General features: G+C 47.0%; 1 protein-coding gene and 1 long non-coding RNA gene across 2 annotated transcripts in view; one reads left to right on the top strand and one right to left on the bottom strand.

Moving 5' to 3' along the window:
- Positions 1 to 22,681, bottom strand: part of MARCHF6 (membrane associated ring-CH-type finger 6) — a 110,954-nt gene that overhangs the window by 2,690 nt on the left and 85,583 nt on the right. The window contains exons 23-25 of the mRNA XM_077310435.1: positions 11,642 to 11,731; positions 10,918 to 11,050; positions 981 to 1,116 (exon numbers count right to left, since the gene is read on the bottom strand). Coding sequence (XP_077166550.1) covers positions 981 to 1,116; positions 10,918 to 11,050; positions 11,642 to 11,731 — 359 coding nt within the window. The remainder of the gene's footprint in view (positions 1 to 980; positions 1,117 to 10,917; positions 11,051 to 11,641; positions 11,732 to 22,681) is intronic.
- Positions 5,331 to 12,701, top strand: LOC143823797 (uncharacterized). Its single transcript, XR_013226581.1, has 3 exons — positions 5,331 to 5,628; positions 10,860 to 11,016; positions 11,551 to 12,701. It is a non-coding gene; the product is annotated as an uncharacterized LOC143823797 (long non-coding RNA).

Raw genomic sequence — 22,681 nt, 5'->3', positions numbered from 1 at the left:
CCTCTCCTCCTTTGTGACAATAATGGGAGGGGGGGGGAGAAGCCACCTGGCAATTAGCAACTTCACAGTAGTCGCCGAAGGAAGGGTTGGAAAGTGGGTGGGAGCTCTTCCACATGCCGTGGGAAGACCAGAGTGAACAGGAAGAGGCACGTGGGTCCATGGGCTGTCCGAGGCCTGTGCCTTCAGCAGCCCCATCTTCTGCCGCCCCCTGGAGCCCCTTGTGACCAGCGTCTGCACTACCAGCCACCCTCTTTGCATAACTCCTCCCCCCCAGTGACCCCCCAAGTGCATCTCCTCAAACTTCAGTTGTGGGCCAGCTGGCAGGAGGAGGAGATGGACTCCCACTAGGGTGGGATTCATAGCGGGGGAAGCTGCACTCTGTGTGATTCTGACCGCATGGGATGTTCATTGGTTGGGCCCTGTAGACAATGGCCTGCTGGGATAGACAGGAGCCAAGGTCATGATGAGCCTCTTGTGGCGCAGAGTGGTAAGGCAGCCGTCTGAAAGCTTTGCCCATGAGGCTGGGAGTTCAATCCCAGCAGCTGGCTCAAGGTTGACTCAGCCTTCCATCCTTCCGAGGTCGGTAAAATGAGGACCCAGCTTGCTGGGGGGTAAACGGTCATGACTGGGGAAGGCACTGGCAAACCACCCCGTATTGAGTCTGCCATGAAAACGCTGGAGGGCGTCACCCCGAGGGTCAGACATGACTCAGTGCTTGCACAGGAGGGGATACCTTTACCTTTTTAAGGTCATGGTTTGCCTGGAACGGTAACAGCAGCCTGGGGACAGCCTGGGTTGGATCCCCACACTGAAAAGGCTGTTTTAGAGAGAAATCTGGAGGTGTGAGAAGCAGGAGGGCACGGATTCTGCCTCCGTCCAGGGGCTCAGAGACGGGCAGCTGCAGCCCAAAGCCCTCGCCCAGTGCCCCAGTCCTTGCCCAGCCCTCCCACCTGGTGACCCTTGCCCGCACAGGCACTTACTTGTCGTTTTTAATGTGTTCATAAAGGCGCTTGAACTGACGGACCTGGAAGGATAAGATGCCCATCAAAACCACCACCATGAGGAGAAAGGGATAAATGCGACGCTGCACAAGGTTCTGCATTTCAGCAGTGACTCCTAGGAAAACAAGAGAGAGCAAGTAGTCCATACAGCGGAAGCAAGTCTTTCTATTTCAAACAGAGTCCTGCAGAAGAGTTAAAACGCAAACATTTCCCTATTAACAAATTAAAGGCCCAAAATGGACTGCCAAAGGATAGCAACAGTTTGCAGCAATTATGTTAATACATTCCCTATTAAGACAAAACATTTACTTGGATGTTTCTCTATCACTCTCCCTATTTGCAGTTTATATATTCCAAAACGGTCCATTTAAGTGGTTGCAGGTAAAGCAACATTACCAAAATACTGTCATCAAAATGTTCTTGGCATTACATCAAGACAACAGTGGGAATTTTCAAAATGTCCAAACCAAGGCAGGGTCAAACACCAGAGCACAAAACCCCCCAAAACATCCCTGCCTGATCAGGAGGTCAGTACTGTAAGGTCGGTACAGGCAGGGTTTCGAAGAGGCAGGGGAACTAGAGATCAAATTGCCAACATACGCTGGATCATGGAGAAAGCTAGGGAGTACCAGAAGAACGTCTACTTCTGCTTCATTGACTATGCTAAAGCCTTTGTGTGGAGCACAACAAATTGTGGCAAGTTCTTAAAGAGATGGGAATACCAGAGCATCTTATTTGTCTCTTGAGAAATTTATATGCAGGTCAAGAAGCAACAGTGAGAACTGAACATGGAATCACTGACTGGTTCAAAATTGAGAAAGGAATTCGGCAAGGCTGTATACTGTCGCCTTGCCTATTTAACTTGTATGCAGAGCACATCATGAGAAATGCGGGATTAGAGGAGTCACAAATTGGGATCAAGATTGCAGGGAGAAATATCAACAACTTCAGATATGCAGATGATACCACTCTAATGGCAGAAAGTGAAGAGGAACTAAAGAGCCTGTTGATGCGGGTGAAGGAGGAGAGTGCAAAAGTTGGCTTGAAACTCAACATCAAGAAAACAAAGATCATGGCATCCGGCCCTCTCAATTCCTGGCAAATAGATGGGGAAGAAATGGAGATAGTGACAGATTTTATTTTCCTGGGCTCCAAGATCACTGCATGTGGGGACTGCAGCAAAGAAATTAAAAGATGCTTGCTCCTAGGGAGGAAAGCTATGGCAAATCTAGACAGCATCCTAAAAAGCAGAGACATCACCCTGCCAACAAAAGTGCGTTTAGTCAAGGCTATGGTCTTCCCAGTTGCAATGTATGGCTGCGAAAGTTGGACCATAAGGAAGGCCGAGCGTCAAAGAATTGAGGCTTTTGAACTCTGGTGCTGGAGAAGACTCTTGCGAGTTCCTTGGACTGCAAGGCGAACAAACCGGTTAGTCCTAGAGGAGATCAGCCCTGACTGCTCCTTAGAAGGCCAGATCCTGAAGATGAAACTCAAATACTTTGGCCACCTCATGAGTGTCAGGATTGTTAGAAAACCCTGTCATAAATTAGCCTGAGTTCCTCCATGACAGTTAAATTGCTTGGTGCCTGGGAGCTCCAGGTCCTATATCATGCTAACTAGTGAAAAGCGAAACTATGTTATTGTAGCCGTTATCTCTGAATGTGCTTTTCCGTGAGGCCTCCCAGCTGGGTCTGGTTCTGCTAAACATAATATCTTATCTAAGCCTGAAGACAGCCAAGGACATGTGAAAGTAACACTGTTTTTAATTGCATTTGGCTCCTCTCTCTGCCTCCCCTCCCTTGGGAACTTTCAAGTTTTGGGCGGGAGAATTGTATTGATAAGGAGAAGCAAATCTGGCCTCAGGCAGATTTGACTTCGCTAGTCTAAGATGTATGAAGTGCTTCTCAATAAAACTTTCTATTTCTAAGAAGTTGGTTGTGAGTCCTTGCAACGTCTGACAATGAGAAGGAAGAACTCCCTGGAGAAGAGCCTAATGCTGGGAGCGATCGAGGGCAAAAGAAGAAGGGGACGACAGAGAATGAAGTGGCTGGATGGAGCCACTGAAGCAGTCAGTGCAAACTTAAATGGACTCTGGGGAATGGTAGAGGACAGGAAGGCCTGGAGGATCATTGTCCATGGGGTCGCGATGGGTCGGACACGACTTTGCACCTAACAACAACGCTGTAAGAGAACAAAGGGTGAGTCTGGGGCACCTTCAAGGCCAACCCAGGTTGAGGCCAGATTTCACGAGCACGCACGCTTCGTCAGATGAATGCGCATGAAAGCTCAGACCATGAATAAGACACGATTGGTCTGAAAGGTCCTTCTGGGCTCCCACTTTGTTCTGCTACTTCAGACCAAGAGGGCTGCCCACTTGAATTTCATACTGGAACAAGTTACTGCCACCGACTAGCCAAAGCAAATGGGGGAAGCTACGTTAGATGCCTTCTTCTGCAGTGGGAAGCCCTTTGCAGCAGCTCCTGATCTGGATGGGCCAGGCTAGTCTGATCTCATCACATGCTGGAGGCTAAGCAGGGTGGGCCCTGCCTAGTATTTGGATGGGAGACCACCCAATGAGAGTCGTCATGATTTGGAGGGAGCCCCTTTGGACTTTAAAACGATATGTTCCTTTCCAGCTTCACTGGTCTTTGGGGAGCACAATGGTTGAGGATATCAAATGTTGCAGCGGGGTCTAAGAGAATCACAGAATCATGGAGTTGGAAGGGACCTACATCTAGCGCACCCCCCTGCACAATACAGGAACTCACAACTACCTGCCCACCCATGGTGACCCCGGCTTCATGCCCAAGTGATCCCCACACCAAAAACCTCCGGAATCCAGTCTGGTCTGGAGGAAATTAACCTTCCATCCCACAATGGCGATCAGCAACTCCCTGGGGATGCAAGGAAGGGCTACGAGAGACAAACACTGACACATCCCTTCCCTACCCACTCACTGACAATCTGCCTAAATTCGTAACATCAGCATTTCTGTCAGATGGCAGTCTAGCCTCTGCTTAAAAACTTCCAATGAAGGAGAACCCACCACCTCCTGAGGAAGCCTATGCACTGAGGAACCGCTGTGTCAGGAACTTTTTCCGGATGTTTAGCCAAAGACTCTTTCGTATTAATTTCAACCCACTGGTTCTGGCCCAACCCTCTGGGACAACAGAAAACACCTCTGCATCTTCTATATGACGGCTCCAACAGGGTTGTGTTTTATATTGCTCTGGTTAAGACAGTTTAAATAAAACTGAAACTGATCTGGGGAAGTCAGCCTGGATTTGCCTCCAACAGATCCTGCCAGACTCTGCCCTGGTTTCCTTCTTTGACTGAGTAACGGGCTTATCAGGATATTGTTCACCTAGATTTCAGTAAGGCTTTTGACAAGGTTCCCTATGACGTTCTGATGGGATGTCTGGATGGTTCGGGGGACAGAAAACCACACCCAAAGAGTGGTGGTAAACGGTATTTTATCAGAGTGGAGGGAGGTGACTAAAGGAGTGCCACAGGGCCCAGTACTGGGTCTGATATTTTTCAACATTTTAATCAGTGATCTGGACTCCTTGTTAAATTTGCGGATGACACCAAATTGGGACGAGTAGCAAACACCCCAGAAGATATAGAGTTCAACGAGATCTGAACAATGGAAAAGTGGGCAAATGAGAACATGATGTCATTCAATAAAGAGAAGTGTAGAGTCACAAAAATGAGAAGTTTCAATACGGGATGGGAGATACACTTCTGGGTAGCAGTGTGCGTGAACATGATCATGCGTGAACATGAATATAAATATAAGCAGGCAGTGTGATGCAGTGGTAAAGAAGGCAAAATGCCATTTTGGGCTGTATCAACAGGGGCATCACATCAAAATCACAAGATGTCATAGTCCCATTGTATACGGCACTGGTCAGACCACACCTGGAGTCCTGTGTGCAGTTCTGGAGGCCTCACTTCAAGAAGGACGTAGATAAAATTGCACGGGTGCAGAGGAGAGCAATGAGGATGATCTGGGGCCAAGGGACCAAGCTGAGGGCAGCTGGGCATGGAGATGGAGAAAGAGCCAGCTCAGGAGCTACTAGTGAGTGTTGCATTCCTTCTTAGTGTGTGAGGGCAGTGTGTGTGTATATAGGTTGCAGGAGAGTGGGGGCCAAGGTTTATTTTTGTTTTGTAGGTTCCCTGCCTGAGTGCTGGGGGACCGAAGCTAATTGCATTCGCTGATTGGCATTTGTTGGCAGTTTTGCCAGGGGCCGACTGCTAGCTCCCCCCTCTGCTGGGTGGGCCTTTGTGTAAAAGGGGCGGGTAGCACAAGCAGCTGGGCAGGGAGAAGGCGACTGGGCCGGCTCAGGAGCTATACTTGTGTGCTGCGTTCTTTCTTGCAGTGTGTGAGGGTAGATAGGGCTGCGCAGAGTGAGGGTTGTTTGAGTGGGGTTTTTTTGTCCCTTCCTTGCTGGGTGGTGGGGGACTGCAGCTGAACTCATTAGCTGATTTGCAATAGTTGGCAGTTTTTCTTGGAGGAGAAGGTACAGAAGCTAGAAGAACGCCTGTCCACACTTTCTTCTATAAAGGAGGGTGCAGAGTTCTTGTAAAGAACCCACGGAGCACTTTTTGGAAGCAGCTGGAAGAGGTGAGAAAGTTGTCTTGCTGGCTAGAGGAAAATCCAGTACAAGAGGACAGCGGATAGAAAGAGGTTACGCAGCAGTGTCAAAAATAAGATGTTCGGCCCCTCTGACACTCGGAAGGAAGGAATTGCGGGGCTGATTAATCCATTTCTGGGTCCCGCCCTTTGACCTCTGACTGCCGGTTTTCCATCATATGCCGTTAATGGCAAGATACGGGTGGCGGCTTGGGAACGGAGGAGTTGTTTTGTTTTCTGTCCGCTGCCTGCTTTGCTCTCTTTGGTTATTCATGGGGTTTGAGTACTATGCTTCAATTGGGGGGGAGGGGGGGAGGGGAGGATGTTTTAGTGTTTTTATGGTATTTATTATTGTAAAGGCTGTTTGCCTTATTTGTAAGCCGCCCCGAGCCAACTTGTCGAGAGGGGTGGGGTAGAAGTTTAATAATAATAATCTGTCCCTCTTAATAATACAGTAAGAAGGGTTGGGGTGGGCTGAGTCTGGGATCAAAACTCCTGAATTGGCCCCTTGGGCCCAGACTGACAAGCAGAGGGGCCAATCGGAAGGCACAAAGCACCTTATGATTGGGCCCTCACCAGGACAGACCAGAGTTCCAGGGCAATCAGGAGAAATGGCTGCCAGTCTGCCCCTGACCACCTCAGGGAGAGGAGGTCGGTAGGGCTGCCAAGGGGGGTGAGAACAGAGGCTTGGACAGGCTGCACCAGCCCTTTTCGCCCCTAGGCTGTCCTAACTGCCTTGTCCAACTGCAAATTGCCTCAGAACCCTGACAGAGCTGGCAGGAGGCTGCAGAGTGCGCTCCCTCCCCTCCCTCCCTTCAGGCCTGCTGTGAAGGAGCCTCTGACAGGCTGAGGGGAGGGAGGCGTTTTCCTTCAGAGAGCAACGCAGGGGAGCCTAAGGGCATGGGTGTGAGCATTCCTTTTGAGGGGGGGAGCTTTCCCCTCCTGCGAAACAGTTGGCTGACAGGGAGGCCACAGAAAAGCCCCTTCTCACTTAAAATACTGATTAGACACAGCCAAGCCATGTGTCTTTCTTCTTTGCCACTCTCTACAGATTTGAGGCCACTGTACAGCGTTATTCTGCAGAGGAAACTGGCGCTTTTGTCTCCTGTTTCATCTGCACAACAACCCTGTGTAGTAGGCCTCAATTCTTTCAATTCAACAATAACCTGTTATGGGGAGAGGAAGGGAAGACGATTGGAAACTGCTTTGAGACGCCTGACGCCTGCTGTTTCACTGCGGTCCATTCCCAGTTCTCTCAGATCTCTCACAGCCCCACATCCCTCACAGGTTGACTATTGTGGGGAGACGAAGGGAAAAGATGTTTGTAAACCGCTTTGAGACTCCTTTGGGTAGTAAACAACAGGGTACAAAAATCTTCTAAGGAGCAACCATGAAAGAAGCATGTGGGCACATAACATTTTAACAGTGAAAAAATGGAGAATAAGGAACAGGGTAGACACCAGTGTACTGTGACTACCCCATGTGTATTAGGGCAGAGGTGCATTTCGGGGTCTGTGGCCTAATTCACACAAGAAGGGAAATGACGCAGAACTGGGGGGGGGGGAATTGGTTGCCATGTAATCTCCCCCTAAGAAGGGTCTGCAGTCTGATTTTCCCTTCACATATCTGAAGACCTGGCTCTGGAAAGCTCATCTGTAACCACTATGCCACAATTCCCAAAGGTCAGTCCCCTCCTACAGATTCAGAGTACCTTTATTGGCATAAAATTGCAAAGCATAAAATGAAAATTTCAAAGAGTTCCAGATGTAAAATCTATCATAAAAGATTTTCATTTAAAATTGCCAGTAAAAACTTTGCTACTTTTATAATAATTGCTGAGTCCCTCACATAGTATCATTTTAATCCAGTGTTTCTCATTAACACAACTGAATTTCAATTTCTTCAGGTAATTAGCTAACGGGCGACGATATACATCAAACTTAGGACACACCAGAAGTATATGATATAATGTGTCAGGGACACGACATCCATGTAAACAGAATCTCTCCTGAGAAGGGATCTTCAAAAATCTACCTTGGGTGACATTTGAGGGAAAGATGTTTAAGCGAGCTACTAAAAATGCTCTTCTTAACTGGTGTGTCTCCAACATTTGGAGATACATGGGCATGGATTTGTAAGTTAAGGGAATATCCCAGAAGCGGGGAGAACATACACTGTTGTTAGAGGAGCCCAGAATCTGTGTATCCTGATCTTCTAGTCTCTGTGATATTAGCTTTAGTATCCTCCTTTCGTCTTGCATGCTAAGGGATATGTCCAGACCCATAATTTGAAGTTTCTTTGACATTTTGCCCAGCCAGCTGAAAGAATAAGGGTCACTCAATAGGTTAATTAACAAACTACCTGTTTGAGCATGGAAATTAATTTTTAACCAGTATTTAAAGGACTGAAACCAAGCCCGGGCTTCTAGACTCTGTTGGCCAAGTTCTGCTACAAGAGTATGATTTGCCACACAGTTTGGGACTCCTAGCAAATTTCTGAAAAAGAAAGATTGAATGTTCTCTAATTAATTATTAAATGCATCCATCCATATTGGGATTCCATAAAGAAACTGAGGAATTATTTTCGCATTGTAGATTTTAATGGCTGCTTTAAGGTTTTTGTTGCCTTTTTGATGATAAAACTTGGCTAAAAGGGACATTTTTCTCTATGGTTGGCCCAACTGTTATTATAAGTAAAGTTTATGCCTAAATACTGGTAGTGATTGACCTGTTCTATATGTTTACCATTTATTATCCAGGGAAACTTATATCGGGTCTTTGCAAATACCATGATATTCGTTTTTTCAAAGTTTATTTTTAGTTGATTGTCACTACAGTAATCTCTGAATGACCGGAGATAGCATATAAGGCCAACTCGAGTTCTAGATAAGATAACTGTATCATCCGCGTATAAAAGAAGAGGAGTGGGCCTTTTGCCAAGAATGGGGGGATGACCATTAACCATCAAAACAGAAGGGTAAGTCACTTAAGAAAAGGTTAAATAGCTGAGGGGCAAGGATGCAGCCTTGTTTCACTCGTATGTTTATTTGGGTTTTTGGTGTTAAATTTCCCTCAGCAGAATATTCGACTTGGCAGTGGTTGTTATGATGGAGCTGTTTTAATAGAAATAAACAGCTGGTCTATGTCTAAAGGTATCCCCTGTGCAAGCACCGAGTCATGTCTGACCCTTGGGGTGACGCCCTCTAGCGTTTTCATGGCAGACTCAATACGGGGTGGTTTGCCAGTGCCTTCCCCAGTCATTACCGTTTACCCCCCAGCAAGCTGGGTACTCATTTTACCGACCCCGGAAGGATGGAAGGCTGAGTCAACCTTGAGCCAGCTGCTGGGATCGAACTCCCAGCCTCACGGGCAAAGCTTTCAGACGGCTGCCTTACCACTCTGCGCCACAAGAGGCTCTTAGGTCTATGTCTAGATTGTTTAATTTTATCCAGAGTTTCTCTCTGGAAACTAAATCAAAGGCTGATTTTAAATCAATAAAGGCAGCAAATAATTTGCCCCTCTTAGGTTTGGTGTATTTCTGACTTTAAAAAGCTAAAACAGTACAATGATCTAAGGTAGTGTATCCCTACCTAAACCCTATTTGCTCTGGCCCTATGATGTAATTGTTGGATGTCCAATTTATAAGTTTATTGGCCAGATATTTTGCAAAGAGCTTACCTACAGCTGACAATAAACTGATGGGGCGGTAGTTACTCGGAAGGTCAATTTTTCCTTTTTTATATATTGGGGTTATGATGGAATTTAGCCATGAATCTGGGATTGGTTGATTTTTGGTTGATTTTTGTAAACAGATGTGCTAGAGGCACAGTCCACCAGTCAGCATAATGAATAATCAAGTCTGGAGGGATCCCATCTGGACCGGGTGATGTGAACAATGTGGAAAAATGGTCCATCCATTTGGAAGCTGAAATAGGACATAGAGTTTTATTTGACTTGTTTGTTAAGGTCACGGTTCTCCAGAATATCCGGTTATCAGATGAATTTAGTGCTTTGTTTAATGATTCCCAGTTTCTGTTGAGGAACTCAGATTTTATTTTAGCAACAAGAGACTGGTATTCGGCTTTAGCTCTGAGATAGTGGGATTGGTTATCAAGAGATCTTGATTTATTGAATAGCCTGCAATAGTGCCTTAATGGTTTCTTTTCCAATAAGCATTCTTTATCAAACCAAGTAGGGTTTGGGATGTTCTGATTAGGAGGTTTTGATAGGTGATTCAAAATCCCAATTACTGACTCATAGAGTTGCAAAATAGAGTTAATGGAGTCTGCTGTAAGGAGCTTATGTCTCAAATCTTGCATTTTAGGGGAATTTATCATTTGCTCAATCTGAGGGACCAAGAATGGAGTCCAAGTTAATTTTCTAAAATTCAGGGGTTAGTCTAAAGTTACAGAGTCTACCTTTGAATAGGAGTCCATCAAATCTATCTTAACTGAATTAGAGGCATGTGGTCACTTTCTCTTTGAGTGCCAACTACAAAGTTGCTGATCCAACTAACAAGGGACCAGGAGACACAAACAAAATCGATGACGCTATTACCTCTAGTCGAAAGATGAGTATACTCATTTGAGTTTGGGAATTTTTTAGTGCCATTTAGAATTTTTAAATTCATATCAGAGTACAATTTGATAAAATTTGTGCTCGCCCTGTTGGAGTTTGGGTCTATTCCATGATAAAGACATCTATTATTGATTCCTATTGGATTTGAATTTGTTAGGTGCTTGGTTCCTAGTCCAGCATTAAAATCTCCAATAAGGGCTAATTCAGCCTGTGGATGGTCACTTTTCAGGGTTGCAATATAATGTGTCACCTCTTCCCAGTTTAAATATCCCTCAGTAGCCTCCAAGATTGGGGGAATATAGACGTTAACTAAGATAATACTTGGATTGGCATTAATTAAGAGAGCTTGGGCATATCGGGGGCGTCACCTAAATATGATGTTGTTTCTTTAAGATTTGTTTTCACAAGGAAGCAGAGGCCCATTCGGTTTCTACCTCTTCCAGGTGATGCCAGGGCTAGGGTGCAAAAATTGTAGTATCCTTGTAAATGGACTTAATTCTACATTATTGTATCTTAAATTACAGTCTCTGGGTGATTGGTGCTACTGCAATAACTACCACTGGTCTGTCTTTTCTAAACAGAGTAAGCTGTTTTTCATATTCTTGAATAAATAACAGAGCTAATCTCCCAATCTTGCATTTCCAGTGTTTCATCTGAAGGTGAGGACCTGGATGATGAAATCTGCATGCCCATCCTTACTCACCTAGTAAAGGTACAACCCCAGAAGCGATGATGTATGGGACACAGAGAGAAAGCAGCAGGACTGAGATCACTGGTGCTGCAAGTTTCTGTATTATAAAATGTAAGTCAATATTCCGAATGCCATTTGCATATACCTGAAACAAACAACACAAAAATCAAGCCACATGAAGGAAATTTGTACAACCGCTTTTTCAGGATTGGGAATTAGGGATGGCCACAAACCAGTTCCCAAGCCAAACTTTGCCACAAACTTGGCCTGGTTCATAGCCCTTAAACATTTACCGGATTTTTGTCCTGCTTGGTTTTGGGGCCATTTAAAACTATCAGCAGAGCAGGGTAGATCCACCCATCAGCTGTTTAAATAGCTAGAAAATTGTTTAATCTACCCATTTTGCTACCCGTGGGAAAGTGGACATATGTGCAGTGTCCAGGTGCCAGTGCTAGCACAGGCGCAGTACAACAAATGCATTTTTAGGCTCATGCCTATCCCTGTTGAGAATGTTGGGGCTAAATGCTGCAGTGAACATTTCACGTGAGAGAAATCAGACACTTTGTAAGCAGCTGAAGTAGTAAGTACATTGGCACATGAAATTGACTGCTCTAACATTTTTTAATTTATTAATATTCTTTCTAGTCCCCCCTTTTCACTGATACTCAAGACACATGACCCCGTGTGCATCAATATAATCGACAAGAAAGAGCAGGCAGTAAGCAAGAATTCTTACCTGTTCAATGACTGTTTTAAGCCACCACTGGGGACCCATCAGGGTTATGGCAGCAATTATTTTGGCATGCAGAACACCAAGAGCCCAGTCCTAATTGGACACAGAACAACAAGAAACTTATTATCATCAAACTGTGAAGAGCAAATTATCACAGCTCGGCTTTATGGAACAACAGCTAGCCAACTTACACCAAGATCAAGCTAAATCCACAATTAAACAAAGGGCCAAGGACATTAGTTGGCAAAGCGATCTAGCCAAAACACCAGAGTTTCTGTGTCCAGATAGGATCCGACACAAGCGTGTTCCAGCCCCATATCTGTCAGACCTAGAACTTCACACCCATAGAAGGGTCTTCACCCAAGCGAGATGCTCAGCTCTACCTACAGCTGTGTTGGAGGGGCATTACAAAAAAACCCCTCTTGCTCAGCGACTCTGTCCTTGGGCCAGCGGGTGGAAAGAGTCAGACGAACATGTGCTTCTGTTCTGCCCCATCTATGATACCATCAGATGTAACTTTATTCAGCCAGCTTTGAACACCTCCCCAAGATCCTCCCCAAAGGAGAAAGTCAAGGTGCTGCTTCAAGACTCTCTGCACAGCTAATTTTTGCACTAAATTTTGCCACCGTGAAATTGCGTACTGTGTGTGTGGATCAGAAAATTCCTCTCTGATCCAGTTTCAAAAGTACAAAGAGCCATTTGTCACTGGCAACTTAAACTGTTTTAAATATTGAATGTAAAATGTTAAAGTTTTTATATTGTCAGATCTTTTAGAATTTTTATACTATTATTATGTTTTTTTCTCTTTTTAAATTGTCTTAATTGCATGTATTTGAATTTTGGTCTGAATGACCGTAAATAAATATTGAACTGAATATCATCATCATCATCATCATCATCATCATCATCATCATCATCATCATCATCATCATCATCATCATCATCATCATCTTGCTTTTTATACCACCTATCCTGGTGGGGCCTGCTTTTGACAGTGAACAACACAATATATACAGAAACTTAAAAAATCTATTTAAAACAATTAAAAACAACAGTGCCAGCAGTCTAGTGTCTTAAATCACTTGCCATCTGAATTGGTCTGGGTCTCCCATAGCCGTTGGAGGACGGTAAGCGTGTGGGAGGGTGGGGCCCAACAGAACCCAGCTGTTCAAATTCTATTGTTCCAAATCAAAAGCCTGGCGGAAGAGCTCCGTCTTGCAGGCCCTGCAGAACTGTGATAACTCTGACAGGGCCCAGATGTGTTCTAGCATCTTGCTCAGGCAGGTAGGGGTCAGGATGGAAAATATCCTGGCCCTGGGAGTTAGCAGAGCATAATGCTCTTCAGGAGGAGAGAGGGGGAGGAAGAGGAAGAGGAGGAGGAAGAAGACAGTTGGTTCTTATATGCCGCTTTTCTCTACCTGAAGGAGTCTCAAAGCGGCTTACATTCTCCTTTCCTTTCCTCTCCCCCCATTAGACAACCTGTGAGGGAGGTGGGGCTGAGAGAGTCCTGAGATTACTACTTGGTCAGAACAGCTTTCTCAGTGCTAAAACAAGCCCAAGGTTACTCAGCTGGTTGCATGTGGGGGGGGGGGGCACAGAGTCGAACCCGGCTCACCAGATTAGAAGTCCACACTCCTAACCACTACACCAAACTGGCTCCCTGAGCAATCTCTCAGATATATAGGACCCAGACCATAGCTAGCCTTGTGGGTTTTAGCAATACCTTAAACTTGTCCCAGAATTCAGCTGGGAGCCAGTGTAGCTGTTGGAGCACTGGTCAAAAGTGCACTCTCCAAGGAACTCTGGCAGCTACGTTCTAGACCAGTTACAGTTTCCGGAGCAAGGATAAGGGCAGGCCCACTGAGTGAGTTACAGAAGTCCAGGCTAGAGGTGACTGTTGCGTGAATGACTGTGGCCAGGTGTTCCGGGGTCAAGTAGGGTGCTTGGCAAAGATGGAACTCTTGATTCCTGTGCCCCCATGGAAAAAAAGACATTGACGATCATGCCCAGATTCCTGGCTGAGGAAGCAGCTGACAATTGAACCCCATCCGGGAAGAGTAAGCATGCTTCCTCACTTGGTCCTTTCTTACCTAGCCACAGAACCTCCATTACTGAAGGGTTGAGTTTCAGGTGACTCTGCTTGAGCCATTCCGTCACTGCTTCCAGACATCTAGCAAGAGTGTCTGCAAGTGTATTTGGGTGGCTGTCCATCACGAGACAGAGCTGGGTGTCATTGGGATACTGAGGACACTCAAGCCCAAACCCCTGGACCAGCTGGGAAACAAGGTCAGTGAGAGAACTGCACCTTGTTGAACCTCACATAGGAGGTGGTATCAATGAGACTGCATCTCCCCAAGAGCAACCCACTGTCCGCAACCCCAGAGAAGGGAAATCAACTATTCATGGGCTGTCCCCCATATTCTGGTGTTGGTGAGGTGGTCAGCAAGACGGTAGAATCACATCATTATGGAAGGGATTTCAAGGGCCATCTAGTCCAACCCCCTGCACAATGCAGGAACTGACAAGTACCTGCCCACCCACAGTGACCCTAAATTCATGCCCAAGTGATTTCCCTGCCCACCAGAAATCTCCAGAATCCAGCCTGGCCTGGAAAAAATTTACCCACCATCTCACAGTAGCGATTAACAATTCTCTGGGTATGCAAGGAAGGGCCACCATAGACAAACACTGGCACATCCCTTCCACCCCACCCACTTACAGTCTGCCTAAATTCATAACATCAGCATTTCTGTCAGATGATTATCTAGCCTCTGCTTAAGGACTTACAATGAAGGAGAACCCACCACCTCCCAAGGAAGCCTGTTCCACTGAGGAACCACTATAACAGTCAGGAACTTCTTCCGGATGTTTAGCCAGAAATTCTTTCATATTAATTTCAACCCATTGGTTCTGGTCCAACACCCTGGAGCAACAGAAAACAACTCTGCTCCATCTTCTATATGACAACCTTTCAACTATTTGAAGAGGGTTATTCTATCACCTCTTAGTCATCTTTTCTCCAGGCTAAACAGACCAAGCTCCCTCAACTTTCCTCATTCAACTTGGGTCTCCAAACCCTCACAATCTTTGTTGCCCTCCTCTGGACATGCTCCAGTTTCTCTATATCTCTCTTCTCTTACAGTCCCCAAAACTCAACACAGTACTCCAAGTCAGGTCTTACTAGAGCAGAGAAGTGGTAACAACACCTTGCGTGATCTAGACACTATACTACTTTTAATACAGCCCAAAATCCCATTTACCTTTTTAGCTTCTGAGACACACTGCTGACTCATGTTCAATGTATGATCTACTAAGACCCCCAGATCCCTTTCACATGTTATACTGCCAAGACAAGTCTCGCCCATCTTATAGTGATGCAGATGATTTTTTCTACCTAAAGGAAGAACTTTAAATTCATCACTATTGAAATTCATTTGAGTCCAGTTTTCCACCTTGTCAGGATCATCCTGTATCCTTATTCTGTCTTCTGGCTTGTTTGCTCCCCCGCGCACTTTAGTATCATCTGTAAATTTAATAAGGGGCCCCTCTATTCCTTCATCCAAATCATTTATCAATATGTTGGACAACACAGAGCCCAGGAGAGATCCCTGAGGCTCTCCACTCATCACTCCTCTCCAGGAAGATGACGAGCCATTTACAAGCACCCTTTCAGCGCCATCTGCCAACCAGTTACCAATTCACCTAATACTAAGAGGATCCATACCGCATTTTACAAACTTGTTAATAAAAATTTCCTATGGAACCTTATCCAAAGCCTTACTGAAATCAAGGTAAACTCTGTCCCCAGCATCCCCCTGGTCTAGCCAGACTTGGTTTTGAGAAAGCCGTGCTGACCCTTAGTAATGCCAGCCGTCCGCTCCAGCGGCTCAGAACCCGAACGTTTGATGATTGGTTCTAAAGGTTTTCCAGCTCTAGTTCGTGATCAAGTATGCTGAGCGCTGCCGTTAGAGCCAGGAACACGAGCAGCGCCGACTCCCTTCGGCCCAACAGCCCCGGAGTTTGGCCCTCACAGCGATGAGCACCGTTTCCCCCCCGTGGCCAGGCTGGGAGTCAGGCTGGAAGGGTTCGAAGACTGATGTTTCATCTAGGCATGCTGCTAATACGACATACATACCTTTATTACGGTCAGAGATCAGCAAAGTCAGAACAATTTCACAGATACCAAAACAACAGGGCTAGTATGCTGGTGTTTGATCTGCAGCGGCCCTCTGAACCACCCTCCTGAGAAACACCAAGTGCGAGACGGAGTGGGGGCTGTCCAGGATCCAGCGGGTTTTGTCAGTCCTGGGTGGACCACTGCCCATTTAAGCCCCTCTGGGAACTGTCCTATTGAAAGCTCATTTTAAGAAGCCCGGAGGGGCAGGGACACAGCGGGCAAGTAGTCAGCCTTACTGAAGCTACCAGCCTAGCTGCTTCAGTCAACACAACTCATCAAATATTCCCTCCCAAGACAGCCAAGTTCCTTTACTGTATCAATAGTTGGAGAAAGGTCTTGGTGCAGTGTTGTAATTTTATCTGCAAAAAAGCTTGCAAATGCTTCACAGCTGATGCCCAATTATCTATCATTTAGATTAGCGATCCCCAACCTGTGCTCCGCGGATCACATGTAGTCCATCGACTAATTGGAGGTGGGCCACGAAGGACGCTTCATCCCCCCCCCCGGCCCTTTACAACACACTTCGGGTGTCATTGTCTCCCATCACTCCCAAACTGGGCGGGGGTGGGATACGGAGCCAGGCTTTCAGGGCAGAGTGGTCTCAACATGGAGCAGCATCCACTCCTGCCCCTGCAGCGGCAAAGATCAGGTCTAGGGTCTGGCCTGCTTGACGCGCAGAACTGACAACAAATTGCAAACGCCCCAGTGCCACCATGGAGGGCCACTCCAGAGGGTGGAGGGCCAATCTCAGAGGGTGGCAGCTCTGCGTGGACAGTGACATCTACCAGACTGGGGGGACTGCAACACCCAACCACCCCCTCTAGCAGGCTCAGCTCCATGGATTATAAACATGAAGATACTCACCAGGTATTCTGCTAGGTAGCAGCAGGACTCTGACTTCATCGTGACATGGATCAGTATCAGTTAAGACAAGATGTGTCTCATGCATTTTATAGTGAGAAACAGGGTTGTTAAACAATTTCCCCTCAGATTCTTGGATGAGAAATACTCATCTAACCATTAAATGTTATGATGACTGATAGTCATCAAATTGTTATATATCAGGGGTCTCCAACCTTTCTGAGCCCCTTATCCATCAGGCCCCTTTGGAATTTTGAGACAATCACAAAATGGCTGTAGTCACAAAACATCAGGGACTGGGAATATATCTAATTGTAATAGTAACACTCCAACATTTCAGCCATGAAATCTGTTGAACAGGATGCTTTTTAAACTACATAGCCAATCTGAAGTTGTGGCTGCTTTCTAAAATGGAGTGCCAGGAAAGGTGCTGGCAGGGACCCATGCACTCACGGTCACCATGTTGATAACCCCAGTCTATTATCTCAAAACAAACGGTTTAGACCGGTTCACAACAATTGTTGTTCTTGTTAGGTACAAAGTTGTGTCCAACCCATTGCGACCCCCCTGGACAATGATCCTCCAGGCCTCCCTGTCCTCTACCATTCCCCGGAGTCCATTTAAGCTCGCACCGACTGCTTCAGGGACTCCATCCAGCCACCTCATTCTCTGTCATCCCCTTCTTCTTTTGCCCTCAATCACTCCCAGCATTAGGCTCTTCTCCAGGGAGTCCTTCCTTCTCATGAGGTGGCCAAAGTATTTGAGTTTCATCTTCAGGATCTGGCCTTCTAAGGAGCAGTCAGGGCTGATCTCCTCTAGGACTGACCGGTTTGTTCGCCTTGCAGTCCAAGGGACTCGCAAGTGTCTTCTCCAGCACCAGAGTTCAAAAGCCTCAATTCTTTGACGTTCAGCCTTCCTTATGGTCCAACTTTCGCAGCCATACATTGCAACTGGGAATACCATAGCCTTGACTAGACACACTTTTGTTGGCAGGGTGATGTCTCTGCTTTTTAGGATGCTGTCTAGATTTGCCATAGCTTTCCTCCCCAGGAGCAAGTGTCTTTTAATTTATTTGCTGCAGTCCCCATCTGCAATGATCTTGGAGCCCAGGAAAATAAAATCTGTCACTATCTCCATTTCTTCCCCATCTATTTGCCAGGAATTGAGAGGGCCGGATGCCATGATCTTTGTTTTCTTGATGTTGAGTTTCAAGCCAACTTTTTGTACTTCTGGAAGTTCTTGGTGCACATATTGCTGGAGCCTAGCTTGTAGGACTTTGAGCTTAACTTTGCTAGCATGAGAAATTAGTGCAATGGTGTGGTAGTTTGAACATTCTTTGGCGTTGCCCTTCTTTGGGATTGGAATGTAAACTGACCTTTTCCAATCCTATGGCCACTGATGAGTTTTCCAAATTTGCTGGCATATTGAGTGTTGTACTTTTACTGCATCGTCTTTTAAGATTTTGAAGAGTTCAACTGGAACGCTGTCACCTCCATTAGCTTTATTGTTGCTCAGACTTCCTAAGGCCCATTTGACTTCACATTCCAGGATGTCTGGCTCCAGGTCAGTGACTACCCCATCATGGTTATCAGGGATATTAAGCTCACTCTTGTATAGTTCTTCTGTATAATTTTGACACCTTTTAAAAAATCTCTTCTGCTTCTGTTAGGTCCTTACCTTTTTGGTCCTTTATCATACCCATCTTTGCATGAAATGTTCTCTGGTCCTCCCTATTCTATTGTTTTCTTCTATTGAAAAATAATAATTTTTTTCATGGCAAAGGTACTGGAGTGGTTTGCCATTTCCTTCTCCAGTGGTTCACCTTTTGACAGAGCTCTCAGCTATGACCTGTCCATCTTGGGTGGTCCTGCACGGCATAGCTCATAGTTTTACTGAGCTACGCAAGCCCCTTCGCCACATCAAGGCAGTGATCCTTTAAGGGGATCACAACAATATACAATGCAATCTATGTACCACACAGTGTAGGATGTAAAGGATAAGGAACTAGTGCAGCTAAGAATGTCAGACTAAGTTCTAGGAGACCCAGGTGCAACTCCCCCATCTGCCATGGGGGGCAGAGTCAGGTGTGGTGGCAAGAGACTGGGAGCTGGCAGGAAGTGCGGGCCTGCAACGGGGAGTGGGAGGAGCCAGAAGGCCTGTTGAGTTCTCGGGGCGTGGGGCCTGGCAGCAGGGAAGGCTTTTAGGACCTGGGAACTACCTCAGGTCCAGGGAAAGCTGCATGTTGCTCTCCTGGCTCAGCATCTCCCACTAGATGAGTTTGCCGACCTTCTCTGCTGCTCTGTTCCTTGCTCCCTTTGGCATGCAGTCCCAGCCTGGCTCAGCAGGCAGAGGTGGAGGGTGTGGGGGTCAGTGCTCTGCTGGTACCCCGCCCCTTGAGACACTGTCATTTCTCTTGTGGGCCTCAGCTGTTTCCCTGGTTTGCTCCGGGAGGGTAAATTATGAGCCAAGGGTTGTGTGGGCTTCCCCACCACCAACTGCAAAGTCCTGGCCACTGGAGACTGGATGGGACATGTACAACTTGCTTTTGCCCAGTATTGGAAGCTGAATAAGGCGCGAGATACCAGGGATGGTCAGATATGGTTAAAGAGATTTATATAATGATAAAGCTTTCCATATTACAGAAAGGTAACTGTCCTGTTATTATGACGCCTTACAGACATCTGTTATTAATCAAACTGAAGCCATTTTATAATTTTGTTTTGTAAGATTTTGAATATGTAACTGTTTCAGAACAGGTACTAATAGTACTTTTTAAAAAAATGAAGCTTTGTGAGGCAGACACTTAGCACCCCCACTCCCCCACATCCAGGCAAATAAGTATTGGAGGAAAAAAATACAACTTTGAAGTTTACAGACTCTTCAAGAGTAATCACAATGTACTTCATTTTCAGCTACTAGAAACAGGACCAATCTGTCCCTCTTAATAAAACAGTAACTGGTGTTGGGGTGGGCTGAGTCCGGGTTCAAAACTCCCGGATTGGCCTCTTGGCTCCGGACTGACAAGCGGAGGGGCCAATCGGAAGGCGCAGAGCACCTTCTGACTGGGTCCTCACCAGGACAGACCAGAGTTCCATCCAGTCAGCCCAGCCAGGGGCAATCTGGAGACATGGCTGCCAGTCTGCTCCTGACCATCGCAGGGTGAGGAGGTCAGCAGGGCTGCCAAGGGGGATGAGAACGGAGGCGTTTGCAATTTGTTGTCAGTTCTGCGCATCAAGCAGGCCAGACCCTAGACCTGATCTTTGCCGCTGCAGGGGTAGGAGTGGATGCTGCTCCATGTTGAGACCACTCTGCCCTTACTGAAATCAAGGTAAACTCATCCCCCACCGCAACCCTCTGGGTCCGGTTCTGGAGGAAGGAGTGTATCCAGCGCAAGGCTGTGTTCTGTATCCCTGTGCCGGCGAGGCGGTGGACCAATAACTCATGGTCCACGATGTCAAAGGCAGCCAACAGATCCAAAAGGACCAGCATGGCTGATCTGCCTCTATCCAGCTGGCGACGGAGATCGTCCAGCAGGGTGACCAACACCGTCTCAACCCCATGGCCAGGACGGAAGCCAGACTGATATGGGTCGAGTGCCGAAGTTTCTTTCAAGAAAGCTAGGAGCTGGTCCGCCGCAGCCCTTTCCACCACCTTACCCAGGAACGCTAAGTGTGACACCGGGGAGTAGTTGGCAGGGTCTTGCGGGTCCAGCGACGTTTTTTTCAGGAGAGGGCGAACCACCGCCTCCTTCAGCCGCTCAGGGAACTCCCTGGAACTCAGGGAGAAGTTGATAAGCCAAGAGGGACAGGGATCGAGGGGGAAGGTGGTCGCCCTGACCGACCCCAGCAACTTGTCCACTTCGGAAGAAGAGAGCCGTCTGAAGCCATCAAACCTCGCTAACAAAGGCGGCCAACAGGCCTCCAGTTCATTTACTGTATTAATTGTGGCCGGAAGGTCACAGTGAAGCGACAAGACTTTATCCGCAAAAAAGCTCGCTAATACCTCACAGCCGAGTTCCAATTGACTAATATTTTGGCGCCCCTGAAAGATGGTAAGGGATCGAACTACCCTAAATAACTGGGCCGGGCGAGAGCTTGCGGACGCGATTTCTGTGGTGAAGAACTCCCGCTTGGCCACTTTCACCGCCATCTCATACGCCCTCATAAGCATGCAATAAGATGTTCTTGCAGTTTCGTCATGAGTCTTCCGCCACACTCGCTCCAGTCATCTCACTTCCCTCTTCTTCTCCCGGAGCTTCCCCGTGTACCAGGGGGCCCGTTTGAGTCGAGGGCAGAGAGGACATTTAGGGGCGATCTCATCTTTAGTGGCCGTTAGACGGGACTGCCAGTCCCCCACCAAGGCCGCCAGGAAGTTGCTGGGAGGCATTGTGTCCCGCAGAGCATTCCGGAAACCAACTGGGCACAGTGGTCTGACCATGGCACAGCCAAAGCTGGCTCCAGAACCACCTCTATCCCGGCACCGAAAATCAAGTCAAGCGTGTGGCCGGTGTGATAAGTGGGCCTGGTAACAAATTGCGAGAGCCCTAGTGTCGCCATGGATGACACCAGGTCCCCACCAAGTTCTGAAGAGGGCGCATCCCTGTCAAGTCCAACTGCAAATTGCCTCAGAACCCTGACAGAACTGGCAGGAGGCTAGTGAGTGCGCTCCCTCCCTTCAGGCCTGCTGTGAAGGAGCCTCTGACAGCCTCTGACTGAGGGGAGGGAGACCTCTCCTAGAGCAAAGCAGGGGAGCCTGAGGGCATTCCTTTTGAGGGGGGGGGGAACTTTCCCCTTCTGCCAAACAGTTGACAGGGAGGCCACAGAAATGCCCCTTCTCACTTAAAATACTGCAATGCCCGGGGGTTAGACATAGCCGAGCTATATGTCTTTCTTCTTTGAAACTCTCTGCAAAATTGAGGCCACTGCACAGCGTTATTCTGCAGAAGAAACTGGCTCTTTTGTCTCCTGTTTCATCTGCACAACAACCCTGTGCAGTAGGCTTTCAATTAAACAACAACCTGTGTGGGAAGCCTTAAATGCTTCTTCTCTACCACAACTCTGTCCAAAGTAGCCCTTTCTGCCTGGGGAGCTGATCTTTATACTCTGCAAGTGAGCTGTAATTCCAGGAGCTCTTCAGGCCACACCTGTAAGTTAGCTACCCCTGGGTTCATAGAATCATAGAATCATAGAATCATAGAGTTGGAAGGGGCCATACAGGCCATCTAGTCCAACCCCCTGCTCAACGCAGGATCAGCCCAAAGCATCCTAAAGCATCCAAGAAAAGTGTGTATCCAACCTTTGCTTGAAGACTTCCAGTGAGGGGGCACTCACCACCTCCTTAGGCAGCCTATTCCACTGCTGAACGACTCTGACTGAGAAAAACTTTTTCCTGATATCTAGCCTATATCGTTGTACTTGAAGTTTAAACCCATTACTGCGTGTCCTCTCCTCTGCAGCCAGCAGAAACAGCATCCTGCCCTCCTCCAAGTGACAACCTTTCAAATACTTAAAGAGGGCTATCATGTCCCCTCTCAACCTCCTTTTCTCCAGGCTGAACATTCCCAAGTCCCTCAACCTATCTTCATAGGGCTTGGTCCCTTGGCCCCAGATCATCTTTGTCACTCTCCTCTGTACCCTTTCAATTTTATCGATGTCCTTCTTGAAGTGAGGCCTCCAGAACTGCACACAGTACTCCAGGTGTGGTCTGACCAGTGCCGTATACAATGGGACTATGACATCTTGTGATTTTGATGTGATGCCTCTGTTGATACAGCCCAAAATGGCATTTGCCTTTTTTACCGCTGCATCACACTGCCTGCTCATGTTTAGTTTACAATCCACAAGTACCCCAAGGTCTCGTTCACACACAGTGCTACCTAGAAGCGTATCCCCCATCCAGTAGGCATGCTTTTCATTTTTCTGACCCAGATGCAGAACTTTACACTTATCTTTATTAAATTGCATCTTGTTCTCATTTGCCCATTTTTCCATTGTGTTCAGATCTCG

This window comes from Paroedura picta, chromosome 14, assembly GCF_049243985.1.
Source record: "Paroedura picta isolate Pp20150507F chromosome 14, Ppicta_v3.0, whole genome shotgun sequence".
In the NCBI taxonomy this organism is placed as follows: domain Eukaryota; kingdom Metazoa; phylum Chordata; class Lepidosauria; order Squamata; family Gekkonidae; genus Paroedura; species Paroedura picta.
This window is presented reverse-complemented; position numbering and strand designations above follow the sequence as displayed.